This window comes from Vanessa tameamea, chromosome 30, assembly GCF_037043105.1.
Source record: "Vanessa tameamea isolate UH-Manoa-2023 chromosome 30, ilVanTame1 primary haplotype, whole genome shotgun sequence".
Lineage (NCBI taxonomy): Eukaryota > Metazoa > Arthropoda > Insecta > Lepidoptera > Nymphalidae > Vanessa > Vanessa tameamea.
Window position 1 is genome coordinate 3,248,625 of NC_087338.1, and position 17,609 is coordinate 3,266,233.

Genomic DNA, 17,609 nt, shown 5'->3' on the forward strand with positions numbered 1-17,609 from the left:
TTCACGCTAGACAAACGCTAAACGACTTTACTAGTGTGCGTGTACGTAGTGGCCGATCATTGGCCACTATTTTTCGACGCGTAAGCTTTGACATTTTATCTTGACATATAAATAATCACAGGGTAACTCAGACTGGCTTGCACATAGCCCTACAAAGGATACTATCTAGTAAAATTCAATAATGTATATTTAATATCTTAACACGAATTATTCCGTACAATTGTTGTTATCAAAACAACCATTGTCTTAATAATCTTCAATTGTGGGAATGTACTAAATTAATAACCTTAAAAAATCACAGTGAAAAATCAATCTTATCGCCTTGATGACAAAGTCGAAATTATCTGTCAATTTGTATGTAAATGTAGAAAAGAGATAGATTACGACTTTGGTCGTGCCAAAAAGGGACAGCGTTCTATTACTTAGTGTGATTACTTCTTGTACAGTTGGATAGAAAATTGTTTAATGATTATGGTATTATTTTTAATGGTGTATTCCGTTATAGTACGGTACGACGTTTGAAATGTCGTGTATACTATTATTATTAATAGGTAAAAATTGTCTATTAAATATTATTAAAAATTAAATATTTATACAATCGTTGAAAGTATATCCTAGTGATTGTATAATTATAAATGAAATAAAATTAAAACGTGTTTTAAGCCAAAATCATCTTAAGACCTTAGTTCGCGTCGCCCTTGACCGAAAATTTAAAGATAGCCATCTGATGATCAAACAGACGTACGAATTATACTTTCTATAAATGTAATATTATTGTAGGCTGTGTCAGTTCATACATTACATTTTTAATTACATTAGCAGTAAATTTTTCACTGCTGGGCTAAGGCCTCCTCTCCCTTTGAGGAGAAGGTTTGGAGCATACGCTGCTCCAATGCGGGTTGGTGCAATACACATGTGGCAGAATTTCGTTGAAATTAAACACATGCAGGTTTCCTCACGATGTTATCCTTCACCGCCGAGCACTTATATATATATTTAATTGTAATTAATAGTTTTTTTTTGTCTTTAATTAGTTTAATGGTTTTATTTTTCTAATTATTATTATAAGAGACAAGTATTTATTATTATGTCAAACAGAAATCGTCATAGATATTTGCCAGTATACTGTGATCCGAGTTGACGGGCGAGCCAGCTTAGTACAGGTACAAGGGACATAACATCTTAGTTCCAAGGGTTGGTGGCGCATTAAATATATACTCGACGACGACCTCCGTGGTCGAGTAGTGTGTACACCGGTTTTCATGGGTACGCCACTCCGAGGTCCCGGGTTCGATCCCCGGCCGAGTCGATGTAGAAAAAGTTCATTAGTTTTCTATGTTGTCTTGAGTCTGGGTGTTTGTGGTACCGTCGTTACTTCTGATTTCCATAACACAAGTGCTTTAGCTACTTACATTGGGATCAGAGTAATGTATGTGATGTTGTCCAATATTTATTTATTTATTTATTATACTGAACTGGTTAATATTTCGCACAGCGTTAATGTCTATGGGCGCTGGTGACCATTAATCATCAGGTGGGAAAATTGATAGACCGCCTACATGTTTGAAGTTTTAACATAGACACTGAATCATTGTGGTGGGGCATCGATAACTATGAAAAACTAATAATATTTGATTATAAGTTCAAAATAGTTACATTTTCGAAATAATAATTTATTTAAAGTCTTCGTATAGCCAGAGTTTGTTTCCAATTTTTTTGTTATAAAAATCATAATTTCTAACATTTTTGTTTCGAAGTGTACATACACCCATAGAACAGTGTGTATCAAAAATGGTATGAACCATAAAAACTAAATTCATACCTAAACTTAATAGATACGGACATTTTCTTATACATTTTAATAGTAATAATATACCTATATAATGGAAATGGTACATAAAATATGTTTGGAAATAAGAATAAACATGCCATTACTTGGTGGTAGGGCTTTGTGCAAGCCCGTCTGGGTAGGTACCACCCACTTATCAAATATTCTAACGCCAAATAACAGTAGTCTGTATTGTTGTGTTCCGGTTAGAAGGATGAGTGAGTCACTTACTGAGGTGGCCCATATGCTCGTCCGCCAACCAATGCCATAAAAAAAAAAACAAATGAACAAACAGATTAATATAATGTGTGTGTAATATAAGTATTGAATCAATTGAGCGGATACTTTTATGGATTGATTCGTGTGTTTAATAACGCAAGCACCATTTATTGTTCAAGTGCTTTATTTGATTTTTTATATCACCTTGAAAAACTCGGTAAAAATTACATATGTATATCGAAGATTTTAATTTGACTTCGGCAATAAAATTAATCTATATTAGTATTGTAAATGCGAAAGTTACTCTGTATGTCTGATATAGAATCTTACGTTTTATGCCTAACGCCTTACGACGAACCGTACAATCGCAACCGAAGCGCTGGCGACAACTATTGTGGATATAGACTAATAATAGGTAGAGTATTGTTTCATTTATGTACACAATGTAGCTTAGCAAATCGTATGGAATATGTAAACTATGGTTTATTTAGTTTTACTCCTTGTTCGATTGAAATAATATATATACATATATTTTTGGTATCTGTGTGTGTATCTAGTATTGTGACTAGGCGTCACATGCCATTTCTTTTTCATTACATGTTCTATGTTCTGGAACAGTGGCTATTATCTCTGAGTCACGGTCTATACAGAAAAAAAATGGCTGCTAAATATCGTTGGTTTATATGCTGTTGTTCTAAATAATTTATTTATTATTAAGTTTAATGATTATTTATAAAAATAGTCTTTTATTAATAAGATTCATTGGTAGAGTATTTTTTTTGTAATAAAGTAATTGGGGTTCGGTGGTGCACGTCGAAATGTTAATTTGAGACTCTCAAGTCACGTATACATCAAAATTGTTGTCGTATATCTAAGGTGTCGTAAGAAAAGCCAAACTGTAGAGCAAATATGTATGAAGGAACTCGAATCTCACCTCAGAACGAGAGCGTTTCATGTGACATTGATTATAATAATTACAAGGATTATTGTAACAAAATCTCGTACCATCGTATGTCATTTGTTAAGATTTCACGAGTGAGATAAGAAACGATACTTTCAGAATCGCTGAGACGCGAATTCTGAAATAAAAATTATTGGGCTGGGTGAGATGTGAAAAAATGACGTATGAAAAGAGTGACTGAAAAGTTATTAATAGAAGAGAAATATATTTATATATAAATATATAAAAAATAAATGAAATAACATTGTTGACAGAGTATTTGAATTGTATTATAATTTATATTGTTTATTATTTTACTCATTATTTCCTAACGAATCTATCTTCTTGAAAATTTACATAAATATTATCAAGCAAAAATTGTATGGCATGTAAACCCACCATTAATGTAGTACAAGGATTCCACAAACTAGCGGTTTAGTTGAAAATCGAACGGCAGTGCGCGTCGTTTTCTTTTCCGGCGCCATTTTGGAAAATATAACGTTTTGTTTCCCGTCAAATGTCAGTGAGATAAACAACATGGGATCATAACTATAAGTGAATTTAATAAATAAATAAAAAGGAAAATTAAAGTTCCTACAGTGATGTTCCATTAAACATCGATAGTTTTTTTCTTCTTATAAACGTTAGTGAAGTGCATTATTATTGGATTGTAACAACAATGTATATTGTTGTATGAAGCTTCAAAGGTAATTATAATGTAAGTACGGGATATTACTCACGTGTTATAGCAACCTTATAGATTATATCTGCACGTTTGTAAATATTGTTTAAATATTATTTCTTTAATAATCTGTGAAATGTAAAAAAAAAATATTGTTAAATATCATGGTGGTGCAATAAGATTCGTATTAAGGTACAGGTCGGTCACCACGCCTCATGGACATTTGTACATCATCCCTAACATCACCAATGTGGTACCAACCTCGGGCTAAGATGGTATCATCTGTGTCTGTAGTTACATTGGCTCAGTTAAATAAGTATTGCTGTTAGGCGGTTGAATATACGAAGAGTTTGTTTGACACTATCCAGACAGGCACAGAGTCCTACTAAGAAATATTATCAATTATTGTATGCTATTCTGGTCGCTAAATGATCGAAATTCGACTGTCAGTCATTGTTACCAAATTATAACATAAATCAATTCGAAAGATAGGAAAAATGAGACTCAGCTGGACGATACCTTGTCATTATAACAAATAATAAAAAAAAAAAACATGTCAAAATAACGTCATTGTTTTTCAACTTTGACATGACGTGTGTTGTCATTAGCAATATGAACGTAAATTATGAACGTTTGATATTAATTTAGTTTATATGTGCGTGTGTCAAACGCGTGGTAGTGTGTGTAATGTTTTTTTTTTATTAATTAAATACATTTCTAGTGTATCTATATTGATATTATAAATGTACATTTTCGAAAGTAAATCTTTCTATTACGCTTCCAAGAACGATCCCTTTTTTTTGCTAACCACGCGTTGTTCGTGGTGTTAGACATGAAAAATATCCTTTCATAGGGTTCAAGCTTACATACCAAATATCATCAAATTCGGTTCAGGCAACGGACAGACAGACAGAGTTACTTTCGCTTTGTAATATTACCAGACCTAACACCTGCCCCCGACCATACTCGGACGGACATGAATAAATGTGAAAGTTCGTTTGTTTTTCAAGCTACCACAGTTCATCACCCAAATAGGCTTCGAAAGGCACAACAGTTTGAAACACAAAGACCGACTTACGGTACATTCGTATTCAATTCAGGCGACGGGTATTATGTTATCTATCCAACTTTCATTATTGTATAATGTTTTATTTTTATTTTTGATAGCGGTGTTCGCCTAAAGCAATTTCGACGATAATGTTTTTGGGGACGAAAATATGTTTCAATTTGTATGTCTTGATTTTCAACTGTTATTGTTGCTGTAGCTATCGAACAACAGTCGATATACATAAGGAGGAAAAAGGTACTGCCTTTGCCTAATTTAATTAAAAAAATAAAGTAAAATAATAGGTTGTAAGTCTCCCAGTGCTGGGATTAGGTTTAATCCTCTGAGGAGAAGATTTGGAGCTAATTCCAACACGTTGCTCCAATGCGGGTTTGATACACATGCAGTTTTCCTCGTGACGTTTCCTTCACCGCCGAGTGCGAGATGAATTATAAACGCAAATTAATTACGTGAGTCGAACCATTGTGTTTTGTCTGTTTAATATATGTAAGAGCCGATATGGCCCAATGTATAGCTGAATCTAGTTACGAAGAAGTTAATTTACACAGAAATTAAAATAATTTAATCTACTTGGTGGTGGTTTTGTGCGAACTCATCTGTGTAGGTACCGACTTATCATATCTATCGTTAAACAGCAATAATTTCTCAATGCTGGGCTAAGGCCTCTCCCTTTGAAGAGAAGAGTTGAGCATATTCCACCACGCTGCTCCAATGCGGGTTGGTGGAATACACATGTGGCAGAATTTCGTTGAAATTAGACACATGCAGGTTTCCTCACGATGTTCCCCTTCACCCCCGAGCCCGAGATGAATTATAAACACTAATTAAGCACATGAAAATTCAGTGATGCTTGCCTGGGTTCGCACCCGCAATCGGTTAAGATGCACGCGTTCTAACCACTGGGCCATCTCGGCTCATATATATATTTAATATGTCTAATAGTCCCATTAATATTACGTGACTCATGTCTTAAGTCTATTTATATTTAATTAAAAAATAACATACAGTACTAAATATTATGTACACTAGAAACAGAACCCAAATGATAAGCTTGTGTTAAGTCAAACAATGGCGGCTAATGATAGTTGATCACGCACGTGCAAGAAATAACCCGATGGGAAACGACGGAGTAGCGTTATGTTGTTTTTTAAATTAATTGTTTGATTATGGAAAACAATAATGGATTACCATCAATGATTAGCATGGGTAAACCTATTAAATCATGGTCCGACCTGGAATCTGAGCACAAGAATATCTATATAATCTCTACCTACTTAATCGCTTAAATTATGACAATGACATATTCGCTACAAAAGAACGAATGAAATGAACGAATATATGGAAATAAATAAATTTACCCAATACTTAGTACTCAATCTCTGTAATTATGACTATGACATGTTTGTTAGAAACATCACGAATTAATGTAAAAAAATAAATTTGCCTAAGACTTAGTACTTGAATGCTGAAATTATGACTATGACACGTTTGCTACAAACAGCTTGAACTGAGAAAGAACGAATGAAATGAACGACAATATGAAAATGAGTACATATTTTAAGTGTTTAAAATTATGATAAGACTTTTTTAAGCGAAACATTATTCTAGTTTACAATTTTCATCTGTTTGTATATCGATAGCGCGAGGTAAGGGCGGTGACGTGACTAGTGTGACGTCACGGAGGCGTTGGTATGTGTTACGTAAGAATTTCCTCGATTGATTCATGGATTGTTTGAAAAAGGAATATATGCATTCATACAATGAAAGTAATTATATACTCATTTATAAACACGACTGAGAGTTTTTTAAAAATAGAACGTGCTCGGCGTTCTTTTTTTTTAAATTATGTAATCTTAGCGAGCCGTTAAATAGCCTTTATCAAGAATTGGGCTACCGTAAAAGAAAAAGAAAATTTTCCAATATCCGTCTGTTAGTTCCAGAGAATAGCATATTCAAACAAATAAAATATTAAACTTTATTACATATGTTTTTTTAGAAACAGTATTAGTATTGTGCCGTTGTGAGGAATCACTATATTCCTTTATTCCAATTACAGATTATGTCAATGGAGTACAATGGAATTTATAGGTATTTACATATGTATATCCTGTCTAGATATCAACAGATACTAAGACCACGTTTTTTTATCACGAATATAGTATTGAGTAATATGCCTTTTTATTTTTTTTAATGAGCTTTAAATTTTTTAATAGACCGACCTAAAATTACTCAGGGTTCTTATTATATATACGAATACCGTGCCTCTAAAAGGGTGTATTAATTTTGCGAAGTTGGAAACTAAGTTATTAGTTAACTTAGGCGCCTAGCGGTAAAGTCGCAGGATCGATCCTGACCCCTTGGGCTGATGTCATCCCCACTACTGACACAAGTGATAAGCTTAAAAGGAGGTAAATAGGAATATTAGTAACTCCTTAAATAATTTGGGGTATTGCTATTATTTTCTTTAAAAAAAACAGTTCAACTTTTCTCCTCGTGTCTGTACAATGATTGTCACTAGATAAGGAGATGGTTTTTGTGTCTGCCTTATTGAAAGACTTCTGAACCAGAGCTAACCTAACGACTACTGACCAAACAAAGGAGGTGCAGCGATTGGAAGGGATAAGTATTCGTAGTATGTGGTACGTTTTATATGGGTAACTGTGTCTTTTTTTTATTATAGCGTTGGTATTCGAATAAGCGAATGGACCAGCTGATCGTAAGTGGTTACTACTGGCCATAGACATTGGCGCCGTAAGCAATCAATCACCAATCTTAAGAACTTAAATGTCCCTTGTGTAGGCTCACTCAGCTTTGAATATAATACTTAGTTTAGTTGTCTGGAAAAATGTTATTATATTTAGCGGTAGACTATCTGATCAGTTAGTGGAACCTACCCCGATGGGCTTGTACGAAGCCTTACTACCAAGTAAACAAGATTCACCCGCTTTAAACTAAGATATATAAATATAAATATATAAATATTGGACAATATCACATACATTACTCTGATCCCAATGTAAGTAGCTAAATCACTTGTGTTATGGAAAATCAGAAGTAACGACGGTACCACAAACACCCAGACCTAAGACAACATAGAAAACTAATGAACTTTTTCTCCATCGACTCGGCCTGGAATCGAAGGACCTCAGAGTGGCGTACCCATGAAAACCGGTGTACGCACTACTCGACCACGGAGGTCGTCATAGACATATTATTGATGTGACAATTTCATTTGGTTTTACTGATCATAGATGAGAAAATACACATAAAAAAGCAAATAAAAAAATATATACAGTATTATTATAATTGCGGAAGTAACTCTGTCTGTTACCTCTTTACGCTTAAATCACTGAACTGATTTAGATTATATTTAGTATGGAGATAGTTTGATTTTAGGCGAAGGACATAGGCTACTATTTCATAATATACCGCTCAAGGGGTTTAAAATTGGGGGGTGATTGTTTATAATAGGAAAAGTTTTATAAATTACGCGCACGTACAGCCGCGAATTCACAGAACAGAACTCGGCTAAGGTTCTCATTTTCGCAATGTTTTCAAAATTTCCTGATGTAAAGAAAAATATAACATCTATGATCAGTCATCGTGTTATTTGGACATGAGTCAAATTGCTCTATAAGGGAATTTTATACGCATGCGCGGAATGCGTAACGATACTCCATACAAATGTATAGCGGACCTAAATTGTATTCATATCGAAGCGAGTTTTCGTTCGCGAGTTTTAGCGAACTCGTCGTCTTCAACAAAGTGAGTATATAATCATAATGTTAAAAAAATTACAATAATTGATTAATATTTATATTAAAAAAAAAAACTAATTCTGGTGTTGACCTCAAGACATGTGTTGACCGTTGAGGAGCTAGTTCGTTTGGAGTCATTCCTGGGTGTAGAATCATATCATGTTTAACATTGTAATGCTTTCGATCTAGTTTGGACAGTTTTAGTTTTTTTATAGCATGGGTTGAAGTTCAAATGTCTCCCTCCCGTCTAGCGGTTGGAAACTAGTTATTAAATCATTTAAAAAGAATAACTAAATAATATAAATATAAATTTTATAAAACTCACTGAATGATAACAGATGATATCTTAACTTGTAATTACATTTACATAATACGTAATGAGTTTAAACTATTTGCGTTTCGTTAATTAAGTTTCTAAAGCCGTTAGTCCTTGCTCGATCACCAGTCGTTATTGTATACTATAATAACTCAAACGCTGTCAGGTTATGTTCGTCGCCGTGGTAGAGATCAGGATAATCAATTTTCTTTTCTTTATTGACTGTATCCAAAAATACTGAGACTGTATAGAAATTTTGGAATTAATAAGAAGTCATTTTTGTTTCAATTTGAAAAGCACGAAGTCGGTAATATTTATTTATTTATTTATAATACAAAACTGTATACATATCATTACAGGACATGGTTGTCCTAATTCGATATTACAGCACGTTTAATAACAACGTTTAAAATAAGGTTACGTTATATATGATATAGTCCAAGTGGCTGTAGTTGTGAGCTCACTCAGGCTGCAGTAAAACAAATCCACCCTGTCGGCTATGACGTTGAGGGTAACGTGCGCGTCAGTGGCGCCTCCTTGAGCAACTTGGTCCGTTCGTTAGGCACCGCTACCAACGACGGTCGATGTCTGCGCCACACATATCTGGGGCGCACAGATTCAACTGTCTTAATACGATAGCATTATGGATTATATTAAAAGCGCTAACTATATGCAATTTATATAAGTATAATGTATATACATAAAAGCCAAATACCGCTCGGTGATTAATCACGAAATTTCAGAAACTATGACACCTCCAATTTAAAATTTGACAGACAATCCTTATAGGACGTCGACACCCGCTACGAAAGGATTTTGCAAAAATCCTCTCCCTAAGGGGGGTAAAACGGGGGTTTGGAAGTTTATGTCTTATAAATTTCGCGTGGGTAAAGCGGCAGGTTCAGCTAGTTAGTTATAATATTAAAAAGATGTTTAAAAATCTTAGCAAAATATTTCCACGAATATTTTGTGATTAGCGAATATATAAACAAAGAGTTTTATATAATTTTGATAATATATTGGGTTGTCATAATGTATGTACGCATGTACCTACATAACAATCTCTGTACTAATTATTCGCAGTTAAGATTATTCGCGGTAAGTTTAAAGGAATGTCTTTTTGTGTCATGCGGCGTCCGTCTGTCTGACGGTTCAATGTTTTGGAGGAGTTATCGCGATTGTTTTTAGTGATGTCGATAAAAAAATATTATTATCGATATAGTTTTATTTGTCGACGTTACTTTACTTGTGGAAATGGTTATACGGTTTTTATATTTACTTTTGTTTTTATTTAAAACAATTACATTTCAACTCATGTACTAAGTAGGTACGTTTGCAATCCTATAGTTTTTTTTTAATATTGATATTAATACTTAATTGGCGTCATAAATGTAGCTTTTAGTATAATGCTATCTGATTATGCCGAGGTAGTCCAACAGACAGAGAACGTTGAACGTAACCGAAGTCTTTTTAAAATATATTTATAATTAAACTCGTGTTTTCCGGCGGTTTTTCCGAACCGTTACGACTTGGGAACCTTTAAGAAAAGAGCGTACTCCTTCCTCAAAGGCCGGCAACGCACCTGCAAGCCTCCCGGTGTTGCAGATGTCCATGGGCAGTGTTAGTCACTTTCCATCAGTGAATAAGTCGTGATGACATCTGCATGTCGGATGAAAATAAGGCTATAGATGTTGTGTGTGCACCGCCAAGTTTCAGTAAAGAAGTTTATGCTCTACTTAAGGATAATCTCAATGGGAGGAACATATATATTCTCCTGGTGAGATTCTATACTGCTAGTACGTCCTTATGGTATATTAATAATCGAATGAGTCCATTGATGTCGCCGGTCTTGACGTCAGAAACACTCCGCAATAACTATAACAACGATGTCGAATTCCAAGTAAATTTATAAGATAATAACATTATTAATTGCTGCGTCGAAAATAAAAACAAATCAATTATATGTCACGAAACAACGCGGTAATTAGTATATCGATAAATGTTTAACACATCACTAATTGACGTTATCATAATTGTTATTGTACTATGTTTGGTGACCTAGCCTCGTTTGCGTATTTGGGACGGTGTAATACGATACGTCTTAATGAATATAATTCGAATAATTTGAATAGTTTATAACGAAGCAAGTGATAAGTTATTGAATTACCCGACCAAAATAAATGGCTTAATTTTTTTAAAATTGTAATGCTAAGCAAAAGCTACCCCTTATCAAAATACGTATGATTGCATCTGTAGCGAAATAATAGTCGTTGTATAGAATCTTCTTACTGATTCTGCACTACAGCATAATACTGTCCCGTTCTTTATCGTTTATGTATTTCTTATTGTACGAAATAGTATACTTTGAATGCCCGACGAGACTGGTGCAAAAGACAATTTTGACAGATTACTTTTTTTTTTTTTTGAACAGTACTTAAGTGTTAATGTATACCGGCCAAGATGTTTTTTAAAGGTGGTTTTTTTTTTTTTTTATTTTATTTATTTTCATTGACGGATGTGTTTTAGCTTTTGTGTTTGCGTGTGTGAGTGATATAAATATATATGATAAAGGATAAGAATGTTTAAGAAACTTGGTATATATGTATGTATGTTGACATCGCTTTTAAAGTAGACAAATGTGTTCTTTTAATAAGTATGTTTTTTTAGTACGCAACAATAATTATTTCTAAACTCATTTATATGTAGTTATCGCTCGCATTTTAAGGGTTGCTCGTCAGGGATTAGGCGAAACAAACCGACACCAACAATTTATACTACGCTAACTCGAGAGTGTGCGCACACTTCGCTGATAGTAGTTAGCGTAATATAAATCAATTGATTTCAAAAATTGCCTTTAGTTAGCGTTGTATAAAATGTATAACTTCGTTAATTTTGTATATTTCTTCACGATTTTTTAATAAATATAAAATAAAACATTTTAAGCAACTTGGTATAAAAAAAAACAATTATCTCTAAAATTCGAGTTAGCGTAGTATAAATTGTAGGTGTCGAAACTAGCTTGATACCAAATCTCATCAGATTCGGTTCAGTGTTACGGCCGCGAAAGACCGACAGAGTTACTTTCCCATTTATAATCTATATTAATGATTTTGATGTAAAAATAATGAGGCGACGGTATCTAAAAATACAATGACGTCACGTTTAGGTACACCCGAGGAGAGACAGATGATAGAGAGAATGAGATGTACTGCTCGCGCAATTTTTTTAACTAAAACTATTGTATTTTATGTCATATTATAATATAAGTATATTATATTACATTGAAATTAATTCTAGTTCTTCTTCGTAGATCTTCATAAGTCTGCCTCGTTTAAAAAGTCACAGTTGTATCCGAAGATATTTTTCTTATTGAATATAATATAATTTAAGTTACAAATGTTAATAAAAGTTGCCTTATCACGAGCGTATTGATAGTTTAAATAAACAATTGATTAAACAAGGTTATTTCAATTAAAAATTTGTATGAAGTTTGAATCTTAGAAAATTTATCTTGGAATTATAATTGTAAGTGAATTTCTTGTAAATAGTACGGACGTCGATGTTACTCTTCTTTGGCTTTTCCCGACAGGTAGTGATACCTGAACGATTAGTTTGACCTAGAAATTCTAGGACTCATTCGCACCCACCCGGGGTACAAGAGGTGAAAAATACCCGGATGCCACACGTTGGGGCGCCACGCCGATATGGTCAAGTCTAACAACATCGGTGAGGCATCCCAGAAGGTCACTTAAAAATCTCTTCTTTGGGGAAAGGCGATCGTCAGAACACTTTACCCAGGCGCTTGTGGTCCTTAATACGGGGCTGAGTGAGTCAGTGTAATTATAGACACAAAGATTATATGTACATCATTAATCTCATCTCCGGTTACTGTATTGATGACACGATTCGTTTAGCTTACTATGGTAGAATTTTTTACTATATTGTAAGCTTACGAGCATTGCTCTTTTTTCGTAGCTCAAAAATGGACGGACGGATGGATTTACAATAAAGAGTCACCGATTGAAGCGACCCGACATTCGTTGATGACGCTTCGATCGTGTGGTCTATTAAAATGCCAGTGTCAATAACCTAAGCTTACCTAAGCTTGCTTGTCTAGATAAAGTTAATTTAAGAAATAACTAACTAACCAATACAAGAAGGAATTAATATAAACAAAGTTTGATTTATATATTTGTATATCTTTATTTATAATACAGAACTATTACACTTAACCACTCATATTCAGTCCTAAGTTCCGATAACTGTTTCGGCGACGTTGAAAACGCATTTTTTTTTTAAATCATAGTGAATATCAAAGGTCAATTCGAAGTTGAATGTTGTTAATTTGGCTTTTGTCCTCTTGTGGTAGGAATAGGCTATACCTAATATATTTTTTGAAGTTAATAACTGTACTCTATTAATTTTTAATCATGTATCTTTAACTATAAACACAATCATATAGCTGAAAGTGATTAGTTTTCTAATAATAGCCAATGCATCTTTGTTCCACCGTCCTTATTTTGCGTGTCTTCATGTTTACGTCATCAAACGTCAAGGGTGGGACGAATTACGTCACAATTCGTACAAATACGAACACGAATCGTGGTTTTAATAGTTTATTTGGTCGCAGTTTCAATTTAAAATTTCCAGGCCGATTGTATAAAATCCTACAAATATTATAAATGTGATAATTTGGATGTTTTTGTAACTCTATCACATACACACGATCAGACGGATTTGCATGATTTTTGATCGGAAATAGCTTATGTTATATGTTGCTTATTACTTGACCCTCAAACGCGGGTAGGCGGACAGAAGCAGGTTCAGAAATATTTCTGTTTCGAGTTTGAGAATTGCCGGAATTCTATTGTTGTAGAAAGGCGAATGTATCTATGTACAATAGATATAGATAGATAGAAAATATGGACAAATGAATGGAATGCCTGTGTCTTGACCGAAATTCGCTGATTTAATTTGGATGAGTACTTCTTTTATTTTATGTGTTGCTGTTCGGTTAATAATTTTCGATATATTTTCAGCTGAACCGTCTGATGACGGAGATCTACGAGACTGTAAAGGCAGCTTGCAACATGGACGAGAACAAACCGGGGAGCTTCCCCACTGATCTTTCAGACGCAGCCAGTGAAGGTGAGTCGTTTTTACATAAAAGACCGCATTTAACCCGAAAAGGCCATGTAATCTTGTAGGGAACATCTGTAACTCTTAAGCCTTTTTGAATAATGGAACTATTTTTGCCAGAGCTGGTAATTTTTTGGGTGCAGGACATTTTCTTTTAATGAGAGTAATTGTATTTAATGTATGAGTTCGGATATGTAGCCATATTTAACATAGCTAATACCGTTGATTACACAGTTGTTAAATCCGAATATCCTGCTAAATTCTTAGGCACTTAAACAAAGTTAATGTTGTGATCTTCATTTTCCAGAATCAGTAACCCTTACAAGAAGTCTGACAGAGAAGAGGAAGAACTACGTCCGTCGAGTTTCATCGAGGGTGGCATATTTAGACAAGAATGTCAAAACACGTTTCAGACACCAAACATCTATCTGTTCGTACAAATCAGAAATCTTAGACAATCCATACTCCACATTCCGATCCTGGAAAAGTTTTAGAACGTCACAGAGCAACTTGGCCAGGGATAAAATGGATCGTCACGATTCCACTGATTCGAAGATCAACTTGACAGATTCTAGTGGTAACATGTTGTCCATAAAGGACATGGTCAGCGATGATTCCTTGGATAATTTGAGCATTGATGAGAAAACGGGCTGTGTGGATATTGATCTGCCCTTCGTGCCCAGGGATAAGGGTCTGTTCAATATATGTCTGCTGGTCGGATTGAATTATATGACCGGCGAGGCGTACGTCAAGAGCGTTTTTCCGAGTCAGGTAAGATTTTAATTTCAACAAAGTTACTACTGCCGATTAAAATATCAAGACTTGTACAAAATTGTATAGCATATATATATGGTATCGCCAAGCAGCTTTACTTAGTAAGTGAGTGAGCCAGTGTATTGTATTGTAACTACAGGCACAAGGATCATAACACCTCAGTTCCCGTTGGTTGGATACGTATTGGTCATTTAAGAAATGGTTTAAATTTCATAAACCAGGTTACCATAAAAAATAGCTGATGATCCTTCTCCGTCATGGAAATATTTGAAGTCTACTCCGTCACGTTAGCTGGCTACTTGTCGGTAGATACATACATATTATATTTAAATATATCTATGTTTATGTCACGTGACCGGCTTACGACTCCAATAGATCTCAGTCATGCTTCAACCGTTTACGTGTCAATAGTTTTAATTTTATAAGCTCCGATACGAGTGAGATAGAAGATATGAAATGTACAAGAGTAAGAGAGATAGCTGTTTGCACACAATTGCGCTTCAAATGTTCAGTCGGTATACATCTCATAGACTGACTGCTACGCGCAAGATTACATTTCTACCTCCTTTATGACAATAATTATAAACAAGTCCAAGGTTAACATTTAGCATCTATGTTTCAAAAATCAAAGTAAAATATTCTTTAGGTTCAAGTAGGCTATTTTGAGCACTTTTGAAAATATGGAGCTACCGAAGATTTTACCGAGGAGAACCGGCAAGAAGTTCATTTAAATTTTTTAACTTATTTTTAGGCAAGACGTTACCCATGTCTAATTAGAAGAGAGAAAAGCTGCAAAATTTCAAAAGATTCATATTACCTGTGTTAAAACTGTACATGATTATTTATACGAGTATATTAATCCGATATTATATGCTGTGTATCTGTGTTTCTAGGTACAAGTACCGCCACATATAGAAAACTTAATATTTCCGGAAACAATAAGTTCTGGAACAATCGGCGAATGGGCGACAGAGACGGCCGCACAGTGCTACTCGCTCGTACTTACAGATGAGAGGGGGGAGAGAGCCTATGGGTGAGTTGATGCTTGTATTATTTGGTGGGCTTTTCTCATATTCTATGGCCAAACAGCAGTATTTATTTGTTCTGTTCCGGTTTGAAGTGTGAGTGAGCCAGTGTAAATACAGAAACAAGGAAAATTTTATTTACCGAGTTTCGTGGCGACCTGTCGAAGTAAAGGATGGTTAATATTTTATAAATTGCCGATGCAGTCTATGGACGGTGGTAACAGCTTACCATTAGGCAGCCCATTTACCAGTCTGGCTAGCTATGACAAAAAAAAATTGGTAAAACATTTATAGTATAGTAACAGTTCGTAATGTCCACCTGCTCGGCTAATCTTAATTTTAGTATAAGGGTTATATATATAAATCTTATTTACTCCTTATTGTTGGTGGATGAACATTTTCATATGCACGGAAAAATAATTTAAGTTTGATTTGAACAGTTACTGCCGCCGGGTGCTCCCAGAGGGCGCTACTACGTGCCTCCCTCTCTGCTATTGTCTCATTGGGAAATACAGAGCGCCTGGTTTTTATTATAAGGTGAGTTTTATTAATTAAAACGGCTTCAATCAAACGATAGAATTTATATAACCAAGCTTCAGACTCTACAACTATGCTGGCATAGTTGTAGAGTCTCAAGTTGGCAATTTTTGTAGAGTATAGTTTTAGAGTCATAGTTGTGTTATAGTGGCATAGTTGTAGAGTCTGAAGTTGGCTGAAATTGGCAAATTTATATTTTAATAAAAAACATCGATGGTGTTCATTGATTTCCATGCAAAGTAAATATGTACTTCAAAATAATGACAAAGTTGTCCGCTGTTTTTAAAGAGAAGCATTTAGATAAATTTAATTGGCAGAAATTCTTTCGACAAGAACAGGTTTCTCATGCTTTGTTTTTTTCATCCGACCCAGAGATTAACTATAAACAAAAATAAAACTATGATATATTATTTTAAATTTTGTCCAGATTTTAATTTGCAATATTCCATTAGATTTGTTCCGAACAAATCAAACAAGGTTCCGAACTTCCTCATAAGATTAAAAAAAACCTCAAACAGGAGGCCTCGTTCTCACGAAACTAACGTCATTTCTATTCAAACAAATGAAAGAAAACTTTAATGAAAATAAAGTAGCTGTTATAAAAGATTAACCGCTGAACTTCTTGGCGGTTTTTGGTAGTACAATCCACAACCACGTGTGAAATTTTGTAAAAAGCCCCTTAGAAAAGTGCTCATAAGATCATACTCAACTAGGCCACATTTGACAGATGTAATAATTGTATTTACGTCTAATTGTAGGTATTACAAGAGATAGAGTCACACCACGGTAATTCTGAGGTCGAAATCAATCAAATACTACAACAATTATTTGAAACCGATTTCCCGAATCCAGGGGAACAGATATCAATAACGTACACGAACGTCAATAAGGATAGGACGAGGAGTTTAGGTGACATACACAAGTGCAAAACTATGCCTGACCCCAGACGCAACGAGAGCACGATGAACGTGTCAGTCAGGAAGGACTTGTCAGGGTCAGACAGTCCGGAGCTCACGGAGAGAGAGAGTGAGACGGAGAGTCATGAGTTGCCGGAGTATTACGATTTGGAGAATAATAATCGTCCGAGACTATTAAGCATAGAGAGGCCCAGGTAAAATTATTATTATTAATGTTCATATATGTGTTAGATATACTGAATATCAAGGGTGTAGTAAATACTAGTTCCCTTGTGATGGGGAGGGGGTATTGCAGGAGTTAGTTATATTTTTCCAGGACAAAAGTAACCTATGTGCTATTGCAAGCTAAAATCGGTATTTGTGTTAAATTTCATCCAAATCCAAAAAAGTTAAGGTTCTGGTGGTTTT

At 34.5% G+C, this 17,609-nt stretch overlaps 1 protein-coding gene across 1 annotated transcript in view; it reads left to right on the forward strand.

Annotated features, from left to right (window-relative positions):
- Positions 1 to 17,609, forward strand: part of LOC113391681 (uncharacterized) — a 54,975-nt gene that overhangs the window by 33,611 nt on the left and 3,755 nt on the right. The window contains exons 3-7 of the mRNA XM_026627727.2: positions 13,849 to 13,957; positions 14,256 to 14,719; positions 15,616 to 15,755; positions 16,188 to 16,284; positions 17,043 to 17,395. Coding sequence (XP_026483512.2) covers positions 13,849 to 13,957; positions 14,256 to 14,719; positions 15,616 to 15,755; positions 16,188 to 16,284; positions 17,043 to 17,395 — 1,163 coding nt within the window. The remainder of the gene's footprint in view (positions 1 to 13,848; positions 13,958 to 14,255; positions 14,720 to 15,615; positions 15,756 to 16,187; positions 16,285 to 17,042; positions 17,396 to 17,609) is intronic.